A 22,399-nucleotide genomic window follows, 5' to 3' on the forward strand; every position below is an offset into this window, starting at 1 on the left:
TCATGTTTTAAGTACATGTATTTCGTGTTTACATGATCAGATTTTTAAAAACCTTACAGCGATGTAACATCAAATACACTTTGTTACATCACCTAAATCATCTTAAGCAAACATTGAAAGTATCAGAATTCTAAATAAAGATAAGTAAATATTGTACTGCAGTTAAACTGCTATAAAAAAAATCATGTAATAAATTAAATTTTTTCAAATTTTGCTAAAATACATGTGATGATAAAAATGAAATGCCTCTACAATAATGTATTGCATATAAAAAATAAAAACTTGACATCTAAAAAATGAAAAACTAATAAACATATCGGTAATTGGATCTGATGATGGATCAATATTAGTTATTTTGAATGTAAGTTTACTTGGTACATATATGTCGATGTTTAAATCAACACAACCACAACTAAACAATTAATGACAAGCACTGTCAATATATGTTTACGTTTTCGAGAAATACCGCCTTCCCTCTGAACCAGAGATTTGATTCAGTCTAGCTGGCAGCTGGCCACTAAAGAGGTTTTACTGTACATAATTACGAGTTACACCCAACATTAAACAATCTGTTGCACTAATTAAATTAACTGTAGTACCCTGAAGGATGAAAATCACATCTCACTTTCTTTCCCCTTTCTACACTATCATATTTCTCTAATACAATTATCTGAGATAATATTGCATGTAACAATTGACATTTCTTGCACTGAATGATATGGATAGAGTAAATAAACACACATATGCAAAATTTAGCACTATCCTTCCTTCCACTGATTATAGTATAATCATGATCTAGCATTCGATTTACATTTGCTTTAAGGGGGTATGGGACATCTGTCAATATTAATGTGAATTAAAGAACATTATAATCTAAATACGGTTTAGAATTTTTAAATTTTACAATATTTGACCAAAAAATACCATTAAAAATGTTTGGAAAGATAAAAATAATAAAAGCCCCAGCAAGATTTGAACTCATGACTTACAGGTTAGTAGATAATGCTCTATTTCATTGCACTCTGCTGTTGGGTAACATTTTTGGGAAAGAAAAGTTATAAAATTATACTTGATGTATTGTTATTGTATTTCAATAAGATGTATGTCATAATTTGGAGTGTTTCTTATAATACATGTATTTCAGCATTTACATGTAATTGAAATACATATGCCATATACATGTACAGCATAAAAGAATTTAAACATAAATTGCTAGAATATGATTACTGCTAAATAAAGTATGTTTACAGAATTCATTTAATTTAAAGTTATTTTAAAAAAAAAGAACATACAACAATATAGAAAGAATTAAGTACCAAATGATAAGTAGATTTGCTTGAGGTACATGTATCAGATGAATTGATTTTATCTCCCGGTACAACTGAACAATTTGCATCACGGCAGTATTTTTACACATATAGACAACAATAAATCTTATCTCTTAAATCTTCCATGTCTTTATCACATACACTGTACCAGGAATGTAAACCAAAGCAGTTGAACTGCTCAAACTTTAAATGACCCTGTAATTTTTTTTATCACAGATTATCAACAAATCACATTCTCTCATTTTGAAGATTCCAACAATGTTAAAAGCATTCTCACATCTCAAGGCATTAAGATTTTTAAAAGTCCTTTATTTTTCTTCCCTGCCTTCTTGTCCTGCATTTCAGCTTTTGCTTCTGCTATTCTTTGGTTAAATATTTCTGTAATAACAAATTCATATAAATTCAGTTCAAGAGATTTTTTTTTAAATCTACTAGTATATATATATATATTTTGAAAGTAGACTAGTTTAAATATTGTGGTTTCATCAATATTTCTTGAATACCAATTTTGGTTGTAGAGAGGAACAACAATATTAAATGTTCATTGCAGTGAAACATCAAATAACATACTGTATTCATTTGATAGGATCACTGGCAATGAATTCATGCATCTTTGAAACAGTAATTTTCACTTAATCATCGAAAATTGATACCTGCAAATATGAATAAAACTACAGTACATAACTAAACTAGAGGTACTGTGAGCAAGCTCACAATTGATACCCCCCGCTAAGAAAAAAATCATAACGCATGTATTTTTGCTATCATAGAAAATATTGGAGTAATCTATTTCACTGTCTATTTTCTATAAATAACAACTGCTTTATTTTTTAAAACTGTTAATTTTTAGCTTCTAATATTTCCATTAATACAAGACATGACACAGACAGAATTTAGCTTTTTTTAAACAATGACCTTGAACTTTCTCAATTGACCTTGGGCCAAGGTCATGACACACCCTTTAATCATAAGCAATCTTTGTGTGAAGTAAGAACTTCCAATGTTTCCCCATAAGAAAGATATGGACCGGACACGAATTTTGCATTTGTTCTGCCAGTGACCCTGACCTTGCCCAAATGACCTTTGGTCAAGGTCATTACACACCCTTAGGTCATAAGCAATCTTTGTATGAAGTTAGAACTTCCAATGTTTTCCAATAAGAAAGATATGGACCGGACACGAATTTTGCACTTTTTCTGCCAGTGACCTTGACCTTGCCCGAATGACCTTGGGTCAAGGTCATGACACACTCTTAAGTCATAAGCAGTCTTTGTGTGAAGTAAGAACTTCCAATGTTTCTCCATAAGAAAGATATGGACCGGACACGAATTTTGCACTTTTTCTGCCAGTGACCTTGAACTTTCTAAATTGACCTTGGGCCAAGGTCATGACACACCCTTAGGTCATAAGCAATCTTTGTGTGAAGTAAAAACTTCCAATGTTTCTCCATAAGAAAGATATGGACCGGACACGAATTTTGCACTTTTTCTGCCAGTGACCTTGACCTTGCCCGAATGACCTTGGGTCAAGGTCATGACACACCCTTAAGTCATAAGCAATCTTTGTGTGAAGTAAAAACTTCCAATGTTTTCCCATAAGAAAGATATGGACCGGACACGAATTTTGCACTTTTTCTGCCAGTGACCTTGACCTTGCCCGAATGATCTTGGGTCAAGGTCATGACACACCCTTAGGTCATAAGCAATCTTTGTGTGAAGTAAGAACTTCCAATGTTTCTCCATAAGAAAGATATGGACCGGACACGATTGCACAGACAGACGGACAGACAGACAGACGGACAGACGGACGGACGGACGGACGGACAAGGTGATTCCTATATACCCCCCCAAACTTTGTTTGCGGGGGGTATAAAAATCATTAAGATATGCAACATAAAACTAGTACTTTCATAGCATATTACATGTAATACATGTACAAGTTCCTATCCCTGCATGTATATGGATTTCGTGGTAACTTAAAATCTTACCTTTTTATATGCAATTACCAAAAATAGTGTATACGTATTTCCAAGTGAATTGATAACAGGAGCATTTTGTATTTCTTTTTCATTACATGTGCATAATTATTAACATATTATTAGTTACTATGTTTTACTCTGTAAAAGTACCCACTCATGTGCTAAAAGAAATGAATTTAATGTTTCGTCTATGAACCTTTGAATTGGAGACAAGTCTTACCTATAGTTTTACTCTTCTTTTTGGCCGATTGGTTTCTCTCGGTCTGATCTGTGATGAAGACGTCGAACATCTGAGTCTCACAGAACCATTGCAGGAACTGTGCCATGCTGTCGGTGGGAGCGTCATGAATAAACTGCTCCTTCTACAACACAATAATCAAAATCTTTATTTCCTGTCACAAGCAGTGGCCTCAGAAAGGTCGGTAACAAGAAAACAGCCCATTTATACATGTATTATAACTGAGTAAAAAAGGCAAACTTAATCTTGATTCATACTTTAATAAAAATAAAAATCAGAATCCAAGGGCCCTTACTCCACTATACTCTGTCCCGAGTATTTGCTTCCACCACTTTTTGCTTGATATTTCAATAATAGTAAATACCTTTGTGCTCAAACTACGTTCATCCACTAATATGAAAAATGTCCAGATTATCTGTTTTGAAACGCCCCCTCTACCGCTTCAGGTTTCAATACACATCCCAAAATTGAAAGTCTACGGAGATTTTGCATTGCATCAGCCATTAATAAGCCCGAATGATAACGTTAAAAAATTGCGCGATGTATTCCGAGTGTATTCCGAATGGAGAAAAGATGTAAACATTTCCCATTATAAATCTCCGTAAGAAAATTGTTTTCATTCTTGTGAAATTTTATGAGTGAAAAGGGATAATTGTTCAATGAAGATATCTTGGATATATTCCCTTTCATCGATTTCAATTGTATTTCTTTCACATGTATGTGTATTTTTATTAAAAATCATCAAAAAGTGATGGAAGCAATAACTTGGGACAGACTATAAAATTAACAAATTTAAAAACACCAATTTGTCTTAAACTACAGGCACGTAGCATCAGAAAAAAAATTTTTGGAAGGGAAAATTTTTTTTGGAAGCATAGTTGAGTCCCCCCCCCCCCCCCCCCACGGATTAGGATTTTGAAGATTTTGGAAACTTTGAATTTCCCTTTTTTTTTTTTTTTTTTTTTTTTTTTTTGCTTGTCAAGATTTTTTGGATGGGTCTGGCCCCCCCACTACTATGGCATTGTATATCAATTTAAGTGAAAAATTATCATATGACAAGTCAATCAATTCAAAATCACACATCAAAATTCAAACACAATATTATCACAATATAAGAAAATTCTAAACAATTACCAGGAAAACTCGTTTCCCATCTTGTTGCGTAGGGATGTGCTCTGCGTAATGGCCGACTGCCTCCACAAACATGCGTAGAAAGGCCTCTGACATCATCAGATTGGAGGCCATTTTTACATCTGACAAAAGAAATGTGTAAATGTTAAGGTAATGGTATTAAATACATCAAGAACATCATTTGCAAAACAAAGCTCCACCCAATTTGAAAATTCTTTTACATTTTCAATTTTATTTCAGCATGTTTGATAACAGAAGCAAATACCTGCATCTACTTTGCACATGTTTAGTGCAGTTTTCAGAGCTTTTTGAATGTCTTTTGGCAATAACGTTCCTTCGTCTCCCTGGCTTTTCAACATTTGTTTCTTGTTCAGGTCAAAAATTACAATCTACAAAATTTATGAATTCACATCAAATACAGTAAATCTATTAAAACATTACCATATATTGTTTTTCTCTTTAAAGCGATCATATTTTTCTTTACTTCATCAAATAAACAAAAACGAAATTAAGACATTCTTCTTTCAATTAACTTCAAGTACATTTACATATGTGCCACTCAGTAGATGCTTATCTAATTAGTAAAAAATTGTTTCAATTAGCAAGAACTTGTATAGTAAATGTATTGATCAAATGTATAAATGTATTACTGGGTATTTACATAAACTATAAACAACTTTATGTGCTCCATAATTATAGCTTAAAAGTTACTCAAGACATGAATAGGTACACATAATTAATCTTTGGGTATGTAAATTATTTCTTTTCATAAAGTTAGATAATATTAATCTTTATGTGTCCTTCCATTACGCTGTAATTGAATACATCAATAAGAAATATTTGGTAATATTCAAGGAAAAGCCAAAACAAATAAAAGCAAATTAACAGAACTACTTTTTTATTTAAAATTTCATAATACATTTCTATATATACCAGTAGATAAAGAGCTGCATTGAAAATATCAACAAAACCAAGATGATATAAAAAAGCTGATGAATGGGAACAAACTTTAGATAATTCAACAAACGCATCCTCTGCATTTCTCTTTACGATGTTGTGCAGAATGTATTTTGTGTCAGGTTTGTGGATTATCTTTAGTTCATGTATATGTTTACTTCATATTTAGACAGATGCGTAGCAGTTGCGTACATAATTTGGCAGAGGTGGGAAATGATTTAAATGAATATCATAAAGGATTTTTTTTTTACTATATCTCTTCATTAAACAAATAAAATATACAAGGAAACAGTATAATCTGAGGGTATGGTAGTCATGACAATGATATCTAAAATTTACCTCTTTAGTTAACTTCTAAAAACACATTTGATACAAATCCTTATAATACTGTGAATAATATTAAGACATTACACCACCCAATTCATCACATAAGATTTATTTTTATAGTTAGAAATGCATTTATTGAAGGTGTCACAACATGTGTTTTGATCGAACATGTGTTTACCTGATGGTGATTGTAATGAAGACTACCAACTTGATTGGTTGTTATATTTATACAAAACCCGTTCTCAATTTGGTGCAATCAGATGTTTCCCCACCCACCTGCCTTCACAATAAGTCAAAACGAAAGTGCATATCATTCTAGTTGCATAAAAGTACTGCATACTCAATTAAAGGGCATGGTCACGATTTTGGTCAAATTTTATTTTTCTGTTTTCATTATTTACAATGCTTTAGGAATGCTTTTCTAATGATCAAATGAAATTTGGGTGCCATCCATTGAGTTTTAAGCAATATACAGGGCTCGGAATTCTTCGTCATGTAAACAAAGCTCGTGCCCTGTTTTTGTTTACATAGGTTCAATATACCAGTAAAATTTTTTTTTTAAATTGATTTTTATATCTTCTTATTCATCTAAGCATAAATAAACAGTTCCTAACGATTAAATAACACATTCATTTTGTGTCTAAAACTAGAATTTTCACTTAAACAATCAAAAAGGAAACAAAAGTTTTGTTTACATAGCGAAGAATTGTAAGCTCTGTAACTCGCTTATGACTCGACAAATAACACTCAAATTTTGGTTGCCTTTTTAAAATGCCTTACTGAAGTATTGTAAACATTAAAATCAAAAAAATAATTTTTGACCAAAATCGTGACCATGCCCCTTTAAAGTGAAGCTCTTTCTTTGGCTGTTTAAAAGGGTCCTTATTCCTTAAAAAGTTATGAAATAAGATACCTTAAATTTACACATAAGCGAATAATAGGATAAAGACAGGGAGGTCTAGCCCTCCCTCTCCCCCTCCATTTAGAAAATTCAAACTTAAGTATTGTGGATTTAAAAATCTTTATTTGACAGTGTGAAGAAGTTCCTAAACCCTTCAAATGCTGACGAATAAGAACAACTTTAACAAGTTAGCATTACCTCACTGATGGGAAGTTTTTGAACGTAGGGTAGATGAGAGGACAGGATGCCGATAATGAAAGGCGTGGGTGAACATGTGACGTCTAACATGGACTCCGGTAGAACGGGGATGTAGGTGTGCTGCCATCGGAACGGGTACAGCAGGGCAACTAAGGCATGGATTGTCTGAGATAAAATGCTGAAAATAAAATTTGAAAGAAGAAATGAGACACATGTGTGTCATTCAAAAAAGAAGTCATCTTGAAATACATGGTGTGGTCAGGTGTTTTTCTTAGTCATGTTTACTTACCATAAAAAAAAGCAAGGTATATTTACATGTACTGGCAAATCAATTTAAAGGATGTAATGACAATTACCTGAGATTTTTGGCACAAAACAAAATGCTTCTCTCCAGCAGCATGCAAGAGAAAAGCTTCAGGAGCTTGTCTACTCCTAGCTTAGATAACAGGTACTCTCTATTCACCTGAGTGTAAAGAAAACATTTAATTTACAGTACTTCCCAAATGTAAGGCTTTGATGAATCTGAATCAACAGGAATGTGTGAATGACATTGACACGTAAAACATTGTTATGTTTTGTCTATTCTTACATTGTCTACACGGAAATCCTCAGGTCTGGATAACAGAATTGTCCCTGTGTCCCAGTTTTCATCCTGAAATCAACCAAAAAGTTTGAAAATGCGATGAAATGGAAAAACACAGATTAATGAAATTAACAAATAAACTGTATATCCTTCATAAACATGATTACAAAATCAAAATTTACAGAGAAAAAAATAAACTGCCTGATGATTTCAGTAATGTGTATAAAAATGCAAGGTTGACTTGCTTTCGTACCAGTGTCCTGACTTGCACCACTTTCCCAGGTTCGGGTAAAGGTCTACCAAATGCTGCTGACAGTAATTCCTTGGCCAGATCTACTGATTTATGCCGACGATCCTCCGCAGCATCCAACAACTGCAACAAACAATAAATTTTTTTTTATCTGCATGTAGTTTTAAATTTTTTTCTAAAAACAATTTATAAAACTAATGATAATTTGTTTTTATACTTGTTTAATCTATTTTAATCTTCTGTGAAACCACGGGTATCTGTTATCAATAAGGAAACATTCGAAAGGACCACGTCTATATAGCAAAAGAATCTATAGGGCCGGTATTGGTTTCTGTCTTTACAAAATGCATATCAAATTTCGTTCTACTTCTTGATTTTAGGCCATACACAGTAAACGTTTAGGTTCTAGTTCTCATAATGTACAGTGATTGAAAAAAAAGTTTCACAGTCGTTGTCTGAGCAGTATGAGTTATGGAGGTTTTTTTTCTTTATTATCTTTAAATTTGATTTTCAGTTTACTTAATTTTCTATAATACAATACATGTACATGTACCTCATATGCATTTATTTACAACCAGGGATATATTAGCACCCATCGAAAGTCTCGTATGACGTGATTTCAAAGGTCATTTTAAGGATCAATTTTCTTTTATTTTATTGAAAATATTAACACAATATCCTTTAATTTATTTTTCTTATATTGCATTCAGTTTTGAACATGATAATTCAAAATTTATGAAACAGCTAGATCCGTATCAACAAGAAGAACACATTTGTTAGCTTTAATCAGAATAATTAAGCAATGTTTTTACAAGATTTTTTTTGTTTGAACTGATTTATTTCACAACGATTTACAAGGTTCTTATATTAATGTCTCTCGTGGATTAGGCATAAATATCATATAATACTACCCATAAATGACTAACTATAAATCAAATTTCCTATAAAACTATTTTTCATCAAACAACAACAGTTTACAGTATATTGTCTATTATATGTGACACTGAACACATGTACATGTACTGAAAAAGTAGTTATTTACATGGGGGGGGTTAAGGTGGCATGGGACAGTTTTTTTTTTAATACAATTCATTGTAGCCAGGGGATGCGTGTCTTCGGAACTCTGTAACTAGAATTTCCTCAGTTCCCATTCAGCACAAATACCTTTAATTCACTCTTTTTAAGGCCAATCACTAATTTCTAAAGAAAATTACTAGTCAAAACCTGTAAAATTCTCTACATACTGGTTTTTATGAGATTTTGACCCTTTCATATTTTGCTAGTTTTTCATGATTTTTCAGCTTTTTAGATCTCCCCCATCTAATTCCCTGCAAAGGGTTGACCTTCTGTACCGTGTGCATGTTGCAACATCACATGTCAGAAACTTACCGGTGAATAGTTTACAATGTCCCATCTACCTACTTTTCGTGTTATTTTACCTCCCGTCTGCAACTTGCAATTTCACTGTGTAAAGTCAACACAACAGTCATAGCGCAGGTTTCGCATTTTACTTCTGATTCTCATGTACCTAACATATGGGGCTTACATATTGCATATCAATTTTAACAAGAGACACCCCTCTAACTAATGATAATCATTAAAAATCATTTCATGAATTTTAGCAACGCTCATAAGCCTTCAAGTACAGCAACTCTCAATTTTACGAAAATTTTGATGGGTACTTTATCCGAAACTGTCCCTTGCTACCTAAGTATGTGTTTTCTCTAGTAAAACAATACATGGATTTTAAATAGGCGCTTGCGCTATTTATCACTCTAGAGTTTAAATTTTTTGTATTTTACAGCATTCGGGGGTATTTTATGCAGTTTTAAGCTTACCATGTAACTAGTGAATATTTCACCCCATATGTAAATAATCATTTTAATAGTAACTGTAAATGATGCTCCATACCTCATTGTACATACTGAATGCATCCACTGGACTAATGATACAGATCACCTCTGGGAGACCCGCCTTACTGCAGAATGGCTGCAAACAACTCCACAGAATGAGTACAAAATCAACAAAGAATATACTGCCTTAAATTTGCATAGAATTAAGCAATCATTGTATTCAAATTTGAAACAAGGCATCTATTGCACTAACAATTGTGAATGCTCTCTTAAAATTCCTTTACATTATACATTCTTATCAGACACAGGATCACGGTAGAAGCACATAGTTCTATGCATTTTCACCCCTTTGAATATACTATTCAATCTACATGTATTACAGGCCATAAGGGTATGTAGCACGTAGTTTATTAAACAACTAACACTTACCACCATTCTTCTACAGTAGCCATACACTCTTTCTCCCTCTACATTGGTCAACACAAATGAATAGGATTCACTGCAAGAGGGAAGTTGACATGTTTATAACTCAATCAAACTTAACTATCCCCATTTGTTTGTGAACCAAATACATGTAACATGAAATACATGTAATATAGATCCCTATACTAGTCTTCCCATTCCTAGTTTTAAAGTATGGTAAGTTACATGTACTACATGAATTTGTACATTTATTAAGAGTATAAAGGGTTTTATTTCACTTGGTATAGGGAATAAGCAAACATGTACATTTTTAGCAATAACAGGAAATTTAATCTAATTTACAGTTTAACTTTTGTTATCACTATTGTAAATAAGCTTGGCATACAGAGGATAAAGAAAATTTTTTTAAAAACCATCAAATGAAATGTAATACCGGTAAATTAATCTAAATTTGATATAAGATTGCGAGAGTTCAGGTATGCATTTCCTTATATACCTAAATATAATCATAGCAGTGGCTTAGATACTGGAAAATTCCATATACTAGCTGTAACTTATTACTGACACAAATGACCTTCACATCTTTCAATGACCTTGACCTTGAGTTACCTTGGAGCAGCAGCAGATGCTGATTTGACATCAAACTCCTCAGCATCCGGAAAACAGAAAGCAGGAATATTGGCATTGCTTTCAACCTGAAAATAGATACTTCAGAATCAAAACTGAAACAGTAACAGGAGTTTTTATGTTGCACTGGTAAAACTGTAAAGTACATGTATTATACATTTCTGTGCAAGATAATTTGTAAAAATATGTCTAATTGTCTCCTATTTGTAGGAAAGAAAGCCAAACTGCCAAAGTAAAATTAATGTACTATCGATAACTACTAGCATATGAATATCAGTTAATGCACATAAAATACCCAAACACACTTTTATTTTCAGTTTGATAAATACATGTAGGTTTCATCTTTTAATTAACATTATGTTGAGCAAACCGATTATCACTCAAATATATACAGTAAAGAGGGAAAGTACTAAATAAGATAACTACAGTACAAGTACATGAGTACGCTATAATCAGTCATCCAGTTATATCAGTAAATCTGTACTCAGGTTTTTGTGGTTTTCACCCCCCCCCCCCCCCCCCCCCCCCCCCAGCAAAGTGCATGACAAACATTACTTAAGTACAATGTCTACAAAAAATACATGTATCGTGATTCGTCAAAGTGTCAAATACATACAAAATACATACAATGTAACACTTAATATGAAGATGAAAGTCCCTTGCTGTTTCTAAAAAATGAATTCTCCAACACTCAAATTCAGGTATCAATAGATCATATTTTAAAAAAATGAAAGCAAGATTTACAAGGATAAGATGCTGATTGGTATTTAGTCATTTAGTGAAATTTCACTCATTCACTGGAAATGAACAACTAATCAAAAAGATATTCAAACATTATTGATTTATTTAGGTATGCTCACAGTATTACGTATTTATAGCCAATGTATCATGTAGAGGATAGGTCATATCTGTTCACCTTGCATGGTAGTGCATGATGTTATTTATAAAGTAATTTAAAGTAAAATATCTCAAAGTGATACACATGTATCACAAACTTATTAAAAAGATATATATCACAAGTTTGTTTATCAAATAAAGTACTGGTAAACTTCCTTGTAAGTTTAAGTGTTTCCCTCCAAGCAACCATATTCATGTACACATATTCAACCAGTATGACCAAACCCTACAAACATTTTAAGGGTTCCCCCACCAAGGCACTCTCATTGTTTAAACTCATCTCCACTGCTGATTGAAGCAAATTTTACATGAACAAGTGGAATGAAAAAATTTAGTTGTCTTATATATTTTTATTATTTGGCGCCATCTTCAGATATTGTTTATATATACACTGTTCGTGACATTGTCTATCTTATGACGTCATAATAACGACGTCAATGTTTGTTATATCTGTTACAATTTAAAATCCACAGAAGAGCCGATCAGGCGAAAGCGCTTTGGATTAAATTTCGAGAGAAATGGAGTATGGTGTTATTGTCTGCTAAAAACTTTTTTACTATATCGTTACCAAGGGTTTATTCGTCTATATACCATATATATATATATATATATGCTGACATAGCAGGATTGTGGTATTATTTCTCAAAAGGTATAACACAAAAATGGAATGAACGCAATACAGAAAAGGGAAATAAAGTTATAACAAAAACACATAAAGGGCAGAAAAGGGTAACTGTGAAACTGAACTGTGCTAACATAAAATGATTTGAATAACGAATTTGGAATACACACATCAATAACATGCTTTATGATATTGATACTGATCCAATGAATTCAAGTTTATTACTGACAGGTTATCAACACCTAGAAACACCAAATCAAAATTAAACATGCTTTTGAGAACAACCCTAACTCTACATGCATGTTTTGACACTTACCCTTTGTCTACAGATTGACAGTTGGCCATCAGTGTCAATCTGTAGCTTTCCCTGATAGGCATACAAAAAAGAGCACAGTGACAGACAGTTTGAATTTTTCTTTAATAAAGTTGTGAAATATCTGAACACAATTTCCAAAGTAAAAAAACTGGAAAATATTGAATTACAGTACAACATTCAAATATTAACATTATCAAAAATAGCCCCACCCCCACCATGAAAAAATTAACCCCCTCCCCCTCCTCTCTCTTGTAAAATCTTTTTACATTTACCAGATACATGTACTTGCAGAAATCATGCAGAAAATAGAAAAAAAATTGCATTAATCTGGCAGAGCTGTTGAAAATTTTATGAGAAATGTCAGTCTGACCTGAGATTACATGTTTTATACATAATTCAAGCTCCAGCCAATAATCAACACTTTTTATATTACATGCTCAGATTGCAAGATTCAATGTGTTTCAATTAAAGTCAACTTCCTGAAGCACAAAATATCATCTTACGGTATCTGTTGATTAAAAATGGAAACGATTTAAATCTCCTAGTATAATTATTTTTACACAAGCCTCTAAAAATATATCCTTTTCTTCCTGATTTTTTTCCAGACTGTCAACCTGTCATTAAATTTAAATTTTCTATGAACAGACAAAAAAAACCCAACATTATTTTTGTTTATTTTAATATTTATCTATTTTAAAATGACCAAAAGTTTGTACAGCTTAGTTTTCTATCTTTGTTTATGGGTTAATTTGAGGAACATATATTTTTCTCTAGCTAATAATTCATTGTTTCCTTGCCAGAACTGCTCAGGCACCTATTAAAAACATCCATTAAGAGCTGCCATGTTTTTCACCATCACAGTTTTTCAATCGCATCAATTAAATTATCAATTTCATATTGGTCATTTGGACAAGTGTTTTTGCCTAAGAAATAGATTTTGTCCAGACAATTTCTTAAGGTATTCGATGTATAATGACCACATTTTGTACATTATAAATGAATGGTCCTATATTCTTAATCATGATATCATTTTAAAGGTGTGTAAAATAAACACTCCACCAAAGGAATTTTCAAAATTTTGATTATGGTCCAACTAATTACACCTTGAATTTTGCATTGAATTCTATGGGCAATTTATGTTTTATAAAGATATTGTAAAAAGTAACTTAAAATTCATAAAACTCTTTTGGTTAATACACGCATAAACCTTCTCTTTATTTAAATATGAAATAAAATGAATCATTTACCACAGATATTTTGACGAAATTAAAATTTTCTTTTTTTCATCAAGGGGAGATAACTCTTTAAAAAAAATATAGTGCAAAATGACCGGCTCCTTATAGGTTATCTGTCATGTGAATTTGGTTCACTTCACTTTTATAGTTATCAAGCAATACATATTTAACTAGTTTAAAATGCTTTGAAATTGTTCAATATCCCTTCATTATACATGTACATTGAATACCTTACGTGGTTTTCTTTCGAAAAATTTCAGATGACTATACATGGCACTTACTAAGTCTGGGAATTTGTAGATGATTTTCGGTTGAAATGTCTTGTAGTCGTCGTTCGTATGTAGTCCCACGATGAGACAGAAATCAAACATCTGGTTGTACGTCTGGGTTTGAACCTTCTGAGCTCTGCGGATACTTTTACTCTAAAAAGTAACACAAAAACACAATAAATAACAGACAAAAACTTAACAAGGATTTTTTTGATTAAATTTGCAGGGGTATAATTATGAAACTGCAACACAGTAATTATACTGAATTTTTGGTACCGTATTTTTTCTAACACTGCCACAATGGACAAGTCTCTTCTTGATCTCATTTTCATCTACAAGGCTGTCAACATCTGAGGTATAATAAAATTAACATGTTATATTTAATAACATATCTAATATTCAAATGTAGATTTCAAAAGAGGGACTGCATATTAAACACAACACAGAGTGGTTTACTGTACATAATATACTGACCAGAACTTTCCCCGGCTGATTCTGTCTTGTGTTCACCTTTCATATGGCGGACAACAGCAAATGCTAGGTTGATTTTCATCTTCACCTATGCATGAAGAAGAAATATTGTCAGATTAATGAAAATATCTTACTGTAACAAATACTCCATAAAAGCTAAATTAAATGATATTATATCTAAGCTTTGAGTGCAAAGAGATTTGATGCTGTTATAAGTTACCTTATTATTCCAATTATCATATTGAAATGATGTTATAACTATGAAGAGATTATTTGTATTTGATCCTGAGGGGGAAAAAAGTTAAAGTACCATATGTTTACCTTTAATTTTTTATTAAAATACTGTAGATTTCTAATTAAATGGGAGGAATTAATATCTGCGTAAAATTGCGAGAAGCACATCTCGCAGATTTAAAAATCTCACTTTTATTTTTCCAACAGATGCAAAACTTAATGAAACAATGATAAAAATTTGGCGTTCAAGATTCGGTGCAAAACGGTTGAATTGCAGAGTAAGTACTCAAGTATAAAGTAAACTAGTTTAATATAATTTGGCACCATATCCCTTCACCATCAAGTGCTATCACAATGTACCCATATATCCAGTTTTTTTAGGGGGTAGTTGAGATAACTGGCAGTTTTGAATTTTCATTCATTAACTTTACACTCTCTCCATAATCATTTTAGTATTGCAAGGAATAAAAAACACAGAAACGATATCAGTGTGTGCCATAAAAAAACAGTAAAGTAAGAATCAAAAGTAATATTGATAAATAATGGATGCATTTTGCAAATACATATGTAACAAACACTATTGATTTAATTACTTCATTTTTTGTAGAATTAATATTTTTTAATTAGGCCACAAAGTGGGGAAAAATGATATACATGTACTTGAGATATTTTATAACTGTGTGAAAGAAGGTAACTATACATACTGTGGAATCATTAGATTTCGTGGTGGCTCAAATTTCGTGGAATTCGTGGGTATCTCTCATCCACGAAATAACATCCACCACGAATTGATAAATTTGGGTAATAAAGTCATATTTCCTTTTGTAGATATATAAGAATACATGAAATTATGTCCCCACGAACCTGTAAATTTTAAGACATCCACGAAATTTAATGATTCCACAGTATGTGAATCTTTAAATAGGACTTATGTTACTTGTACATATTAATGTACATGTATGAGGATCGAGAAACATGATATTGGGTTAACACATGAGTTAACATGTGTAAACAAAGAAGCACAAAGCTAACGAACACATGTGTTAACACATACATATAAAAGAAAGAACTAATAACATGTATTTACACCAAGGGATAACATGTGTTAACTTGATCTAAATGATGAAAAACATGGGTTAACACATGTTTTAAACTAGTAATCTAACTAAAGATAAACATAGAATAACTGTTAATTACGGTATCACTTTTAAATGAAGGAACATATATATGAGTTAACATACATGTATAAAGATTGAAAGGAACATATTGGTTAACATGTTGATGACAATACAAAACAAGTGTATGGCTACTACAGATACATGAGCTTGTGCACCAACCTTTTCTGCATTGGACTATATTATGTAAATGCACATGTAATATTAAAAACTCTTGTAAAAGCAAGAAATAAAATGTTATGGAAATTTTTTAATCATAAATAAATGTCTAGTGCTCTGGTTATAGTTCTGGTGATGCAATCAATGAGGGGAAATAAAAAACAAGTCAGAAAAATGGTGTCACTAAATATGAAGCTTGTAGTCTGAGTCCAGCATCATAACCAGGAAAATATAAGTTTGCTTTTATAAAAAGGTTTCAGGGCTAGAAATAATCATTCTTTTCCACTGGTCACATAGGCTATCAAACCAAAATCATTACTGGTTTATGATTGAGAAATTCAACTTTCCCACTGGACTAATAATTATGGAAAAATAACTATATGGCCCCTAAGGGTTAAAGCTCTTCACATGGCACTAGCTTTATTTTTTTAATCCAAAATTTACTGGCCCAAACCATTTGCCCAACAATCATTTTCATTATAAGCACTGAAGATGAACAGGACTAAATTTGTGTCTTACGTTTTGTAGTTTCTTCCAGTTTTCTCGGGCCGTGGCTCGCTTCGGTTTGATGCCAGGTTTTAACTTCTTCAGCTGCTTCATTACAGCATGGCTGATTGGACGACAAATCTGCACGACGAAAAATGACAATGATATACACAAAGAAAGTGTATCAATTTGCATACTACATGTATTACAATTCTGAATAAAAATTGTCAACTTGTAGACTAAACAACTATTAGTAAAACAATATATTTCAGAACTAATTACTACAGCTACTTTTAAATGCTCCTTGCATTTTTTTTCCATTAGAGCTATAAAGAAGGACTGTTAAAATTTTTATTGATTTTATTTAACAAGGTAATTTGTATTTTTAACATATAGGTCTCTTAAATGTGTAACAGGAAACTCAACTATAACCAAGCTTTATATCACAATGAAAACTCTCTTCCAGTGCAGTGCAAGCTGGAAGGCTATCAATCTATCACAAAATACTATGCAAGTTAATAATACCCCTTTTCTGTATGATGTTATCGAGAACATATATCTAGTTTCAACTCTTTCTTCCTCGAAATGATGCATGAATGTTAGCTAATAAGGCTTTAACATCCTTACTAAAAATAAATACAGCATATTAACTATATTTTCTGAAGGTGCCTTTTTTCTTTTTTTTTTTTTTACATTTTATACAATAGGTACCAGTGCATTTTATATTTTCTGTGATTTCTTAATTAGTGGCTATAACTATAATAAGGATTGTACAACAAACATTTTTGAGATTGAATAATTTTGCGATTAGATAATACAAAATTTTGCAAAAACTAACTTCTCTCAGATCCCTCAGAAAAAATCCACTTAAATGGTACTTTGCATATATTTTTGCCCTTGAAATTCTATCAAAAACAAATTTATTTAATACAAACGTACCCCTCCAGTTGTTGGATATGTATCAAGGGAAGCAGAATTCCCCAGCGTTTTATGTGTGGGCGACCCCAGGGGCATAGCATACCCTGCACTGTCCACATATATCTCACTGTCATCACGAAAGTTTACTGTCAAGGCGGGATCACAATACACTGGATTTCCCATTAAACTGTCCATGCTAAGGCTACGTTTAAGGTTGGAGGAACCATGTCTGGTAATGGATGTGGTTTCCGGTGGTGCAGGTGTGGGTAAATCCCAATGCTTGATATTGCTAATACTGAAGTCACCACCATTCACTTCTTCGTAAATGTTTAGACTAGACAAAGAAAAAGGTTTATGGGGCAATTCGCCTTGGACACTTGATTCCTCCTTACTGATGGATTCTCCTGAAATTGTCACAGGTCGAACTCTTGGTGGAGGAGGTCTACTAGGGCGGGCCATTCGGATTTCGGGTTTAGAATGTGAATCTTTGTGTGAAGGTTTGGTGATCTTTTTGTACACAGGTGAATCTCCTTCATCTGGTACATCATCATAAAGTTGGAAAGTTACACCTTGTTTCTTCAGTTGCATGTATTCATCATGTGCACCAGTTCTTGGGGGTTTCTTGGGAGGAGGTTGGGGTCGAGCATTCACCTGTTTGGCTGGGGAACCAATAAGTTTGCTAACCGGGCGTTGGTCCCATGCTTCACAATACTGTGAGTTGCTGTCTTCGTCTCCTGAAGGTTTCTTTCTTTTAATGACTTCACTATACACTGGTCCTTCTTGTTCCTCAGACCCTACACTTGGGGGACGTGAAGTAGGTTTTGATGGAGGAGCAGGTCTAGGGGGAGGGGTACTTTTTACATTTGTCACTGATGGAGAATCTCCCGATTCAAACATTTGTGTTCTACGCTGCACAACACTACCAGCAACTGACTTGCTTTGTTTCTCATTTTCCTCTTCAGATGATACACTTGATGCTCTTGGAATAAGTTTCTTTTTATCACCAGGTGTTGAAAGACTTGGTTTTCTTGATATGGGAGGTTTTTCATTGTTATCCTTTGTAAAACTAGGTTTCTTTGATAAAGCAGGTTTTGCAGGGGTCAACTTTTGAGGGCTTGGTTCTCTAGGCCTGGGGTTTGGAGGAGTATTGAGATTTTCTCCATTCCCTTTAGCCTCAAATTTGTTCAATACTTTTGACAGTTTGGGGGAAGAACTAGGGATGAATGCTGCACTTCTGGGACGTACTCCTTCCCTGTTCATTGCTCTCCTTGGAGAGTCAAGAACTGTTGTTGTTGGCCTCTCATGAACAGGACTTGCATGTGAAGGAGGTTTAGATCTAAGTTGAACACCATTTTCTGCTACTTGTGGACTCTCACTATCCGATTCAAATCTCTTGCGTATGATGTCTAGTTGACCTGGTGGGAGTTGTCTTATGCTACTAGCAGGATCCTCCTCAGACATTCTAAATGCTTCTGACAGTATGTTTAATTATTCAGAACCTCATCACACATAATCCCTGATTTTACACAACTCTTGGCTGTGAAATTACATCACTAGAAGTTAGCAGTCAACAGCCAGCCAACCGAGACCTGTTGATAGAAATAATAAATAATCAAACATTTTCAGGAACAATAACGTTAAATCTTGAAAAAAAAATCAAAATATTTACGTAAGACCTCGGCTTTGATAGGCCTAGTCATCATCTAATTATCATCAATTTTGCTAATTTAGTCGTTTTGAAAGTAAACTTTTTCTTAGTGCACTGCAATATACAAAAGTTTGTGACTTCTAGAAAGTTAAGCATTTAATTCTCTCCTTACTTTAAGAACTAGATCTTTACAACACGCTTCACATAATTTCTATAACATCCCGGTTTGTTGTCATAAACTATTTTCCATCCTCTGTTAACTTCACTTCCGGTGCCATTAAAACTCAAAATTAATAGAGGCTTCTGTTCCGGAAACAGAGAATCGGGGTTTTTTGGAAGAGTTTTGTGAAAATTCTTATATTACCTTCCTACTCCTTTGCTGTATAATTATGATAATTATTCCACTAGCTTCTCTGCCAAGCACATATCCACTTACCGCCTCGATATATAAAACAGGAAGTAAGCAGGATATGATCATACACGGAGTAATATAACGGCCCCTGACTCCACTCTCATAATAAAATAAATATATACATACATACATGACCCAACCTCAAGTGGGTTGTCTGAAAATCGAGGATGATAAAAGCGAGCGATTCATAACACATGTTGTGTAAGTTATAGAGGAATATTGCTTTACGATCTGCTGAACATATTCGATTACCCAATTCGTATATAAAAAATAAATTTTTGTTTTTTTATTTTATTTAAAAAAAAAAGAAATGCAGTTTCATTTCCTTCTATCGGTGCCTGTCTAATGGTGGTGTATTTAAAAGGTTTATTATTTATTATATAATTCCCCGTTTTCGTACATTAGAATAATAACATTTATACTGTTACAAAAAATACAAAATTCTAATCCTAATGAAGTTGTTCTGGTCTTCTGGGTTACTTGAAATTGGAGAGAACACATTTTTTTGCCGATTTCTCCATAGGAAAGGATTTTTTGGAGAAAAAAGAATTCATATTTTATGATAGAATTGAACCAATATCACCAATAACGCCATTTTATATTTTGTCCAGTGAACATGTGCGGATTTAGAGTGGGGGCGCTCTCTCCCCCCCCCCCCTCCCCCCCAAAAAAAATAAATTAAAATTCACATCGTAAAATTACAGAAAATAGGACTCTGACCCCTCCCCCTTTGAAAACTTTTCTGGATCAGAGCGTGAGAAAAGACACTTTAAAGATGATCACTTCATATATAGTAACGCTTTAATAATATATGATTAATACATATACTAGAACTTTAAATGCTAACATTATACTGTAGTGCACTAAGTAGAATATTCCGAGGGGAGAGATAGAAAGAGAAGAAAACAAATCATTTAGTGCATGTATAAACACATTAAATTTGGTCATCTTCCCAAGTCAGGAGTTTCTGATCCGCTCCGCTCTAAGTAAATGCACATGTCAGTAGATCGGAGCGGATCAGAAACTAGATATTGACTTGGGGGGGGGGGGGACTTTTGGTCGGTACCGTAATACATGAACTCAGGGTTGTCTCCAAGACCCAGGGGGCGGGGAATTCCCCCACCTAAAGTGATGTAATTACCCAGCTCTTTTTGCATTCAAAACACAATTTAGCTATACATGTAAGCTAGACCCCCAGACCTCCTTCTACTTTTTTATTTCTTTCTTCTACTTCAATTTTTAGAGACAACCCTGTAAACTTGACTAATGTATATCTTTTTTTACAAATTTTTAATACATGCATAAAAGAATATAAAAAATGGATTGGCCATAATGATGTGATTTTTTTTTATGTTAGCTTTCAAAAATGTAACCGGTAATTTTGTCTAAAGTCAAGTTTGATTAATTTATCATACCAAAATCTGTTGTGACAGTCTGAATGTTGTCCGACCATACATTTAAAAACTTATAAGCTGCAAATAAAAACTATCGAAAATCCTATTCATTCAAATTAAACTTCACTGAAAAAAACGGAACAGGCTGAAAATCGAAGAAATCTTAAATTTTCATATAAAGTAGCTCGATCTTATAATTCTTATTATTTTGGAATATTGAATAATGGAACGATGAAAAAAAATCCAAAAAATAAAATTCTTGAATTGTTCAGACATGCATGCAGTCACTTCTTTCTTTTTTTTTCTTTTTTTTTTTTTAGAGTTTAGCTTCTAAACATTCTGTTTGAATGAAGCATACTCAATTTTGGCAGACTTGCATTGTAATTGTGTCGTTTCACTCGTTTGTATTACGATGAATTCGAATATATATGTAAAAATAAAATATGTGCGATAATGCCCAACCTTGGTGCCAGGCACATTACTGGAAGAAGAAGAAGAAGAATTACGCGCACGTTGAAAATATCATAGAACGCTGAAAATTTGTGAGATTATATTAGGTTACTATTTTCTCATCTTCGCTAACCAAGGGTTTCCGATGCACTACGCTTCTCTTTATGAGCTAACCAAGGGTTTCCGATACACTACGCTTCTCATAAAGAGAAGCGTAGTGTATCGGAAACCCTTGGTTAGCGAAGATGCTATTTTCTAAGAACTTGAAAGCTCACACTACCCTATCCATCAAGCTAAATATAGTCCCCAACTCCACATGGTAAAAGGCATATGTTTGATAGTTAATAAAAGCAGTAGATCAATCTTTCGTTTTTCAAGATACTTTTTGTTTAATAATGTGGAATAATCAGCTAGGGAATAATTAACACATCATCACAAATGGCTGACCTCGATCTGACTGAAACGACATTTCGTTTTATTAAAACGATTTTATTGACAAAACATTGTCACTTACTCCATAGCCGAGTGGATACAGGCACGTACCCCCCCCCCCTTTTTTTTTTTTGCTTGTCAAGATTTTTTGGATAAGAGTCTGCCCCCCCCCCCCCCCCACTTTCAAAAACGATGCTATGTGCCTGGGATAAAGTGTCGGGCATCCCTAGTTCGAATCCCGAAGGGCCCGGGGCTATTGTTGAATATAATGAATGTAACCAGAGACATAAATATAAATGAATTTTAGATATTCATTTTTTATCGGGCCCAAACTGCAAATTTTTCGCTGATTTGACTTATGTACAGGTTTTTTTACCATTATGTCTTTCATAATTAAATAATATACTGTTAATTTGATTGTCTTTTTCCAGATGTGTTATTTCACCTAAGAACGAAATTTTTTTTTCGTCTTTTCATGGGTTGTCCG

General features: G+C 33.1%; 1 protein-coding gene across 3 annotated transcripts; it reads right to left on the minus strand.

Moving 5' to 3' along the window:
• On the minus strand, window positions 1–19,710 carry LOC128178496 (DENN domain-containing protein 2B-like). Of its 3 annotated transcripts, none has more exons than XM_052845703.1 (18): window positions 19,589–19,710; window positions 17,598–19,165; window positions 16,692–16,799; window positions 14,608–14,692; window positions 14,410–14,483; window positions 14,146–14,286; window positions 12,630–12,680; window positions 10,777–10,862; window positions 10,174–10,243; window positions 9,803–9,880; window positions 7,895–8,014; window positions 7,648–7,710; window positions 7,415–7,521; window positions 7,059–7,236; window positions 4,941–5,064; window positions 4,679–4,797; window positions 3,527–3,668; window positions 1–1,706 (listed from the first exon to the last, which is right to left on the minus strand). In XM_052845703.1, the coding sequence occupies exons 2-18, from the start codon at window positions 19,035–19,037 to the stop codon at window positions 1,609–1,611; spliced, it is 3,084 nt and encodes a 1,027-aa protein (XP_052701663.1). In that variant the 5' UTR covers window positions 19,038–19,165; window positions 19,589–19,710; the 3' UTR covers window positions 1–1,608. The 3 variants fall into 3 exon arrangements, with proteins under 3 accessions (XP_052701663.1, XP_052701655.1, XP_052701673.1); XM_052845695.1 differs by lacking the exon at window positions 19,589–19,710 and adding an exon at window positions 19,397–19,509; XM_052845713.1 differs by lacking the exons at window positions 12,630–12,680; window positions 19,589–19,710 and adding an exon at window positions 19,397–19,509.
• Between the last annotated feature and the right edge of the window lie 2,689 nt (window positions 19,711–22,399).

The sequence above is a fragment of the Crassostrea angulata genome, chromosome 1, assembly GCF_025612915.1.
Source record: "Crassostrea angulata isolate pt1a10 chromosome 1, ASM2561291v2, whole genome shotgun sequence".
Taxonomy (NCBI): domain Eukaryota; kingdom Metazoa; phylum Mollusca; class Bivalvia; order Ostreida; family Ostreidae; genus Magallana; species Magallana angulata.

Coding starts and splice junctions, on each gene's coding strand:
- LOC128178496 (XM_052845703.1), bottom strand. CDS start 19,037: ATGTCTGAGGAGGATCCTGCTAGTAGCATAAGACAACTCCCACCAGGT. Junction 12,681..14,145: donor TCTACAAATTCCCAGACTTA/GTAAGTGCCATG, acceptor TATGCCTATCAG/GGAAAGCTACAGATTGACAC. Junction 7,522..7,647: donor AGGATTTCCGTGTAGACAAT/GTAAGAATAGAC, acceptor CTTTACACTCAG/GTGAATAGAGAGTACCTGTT.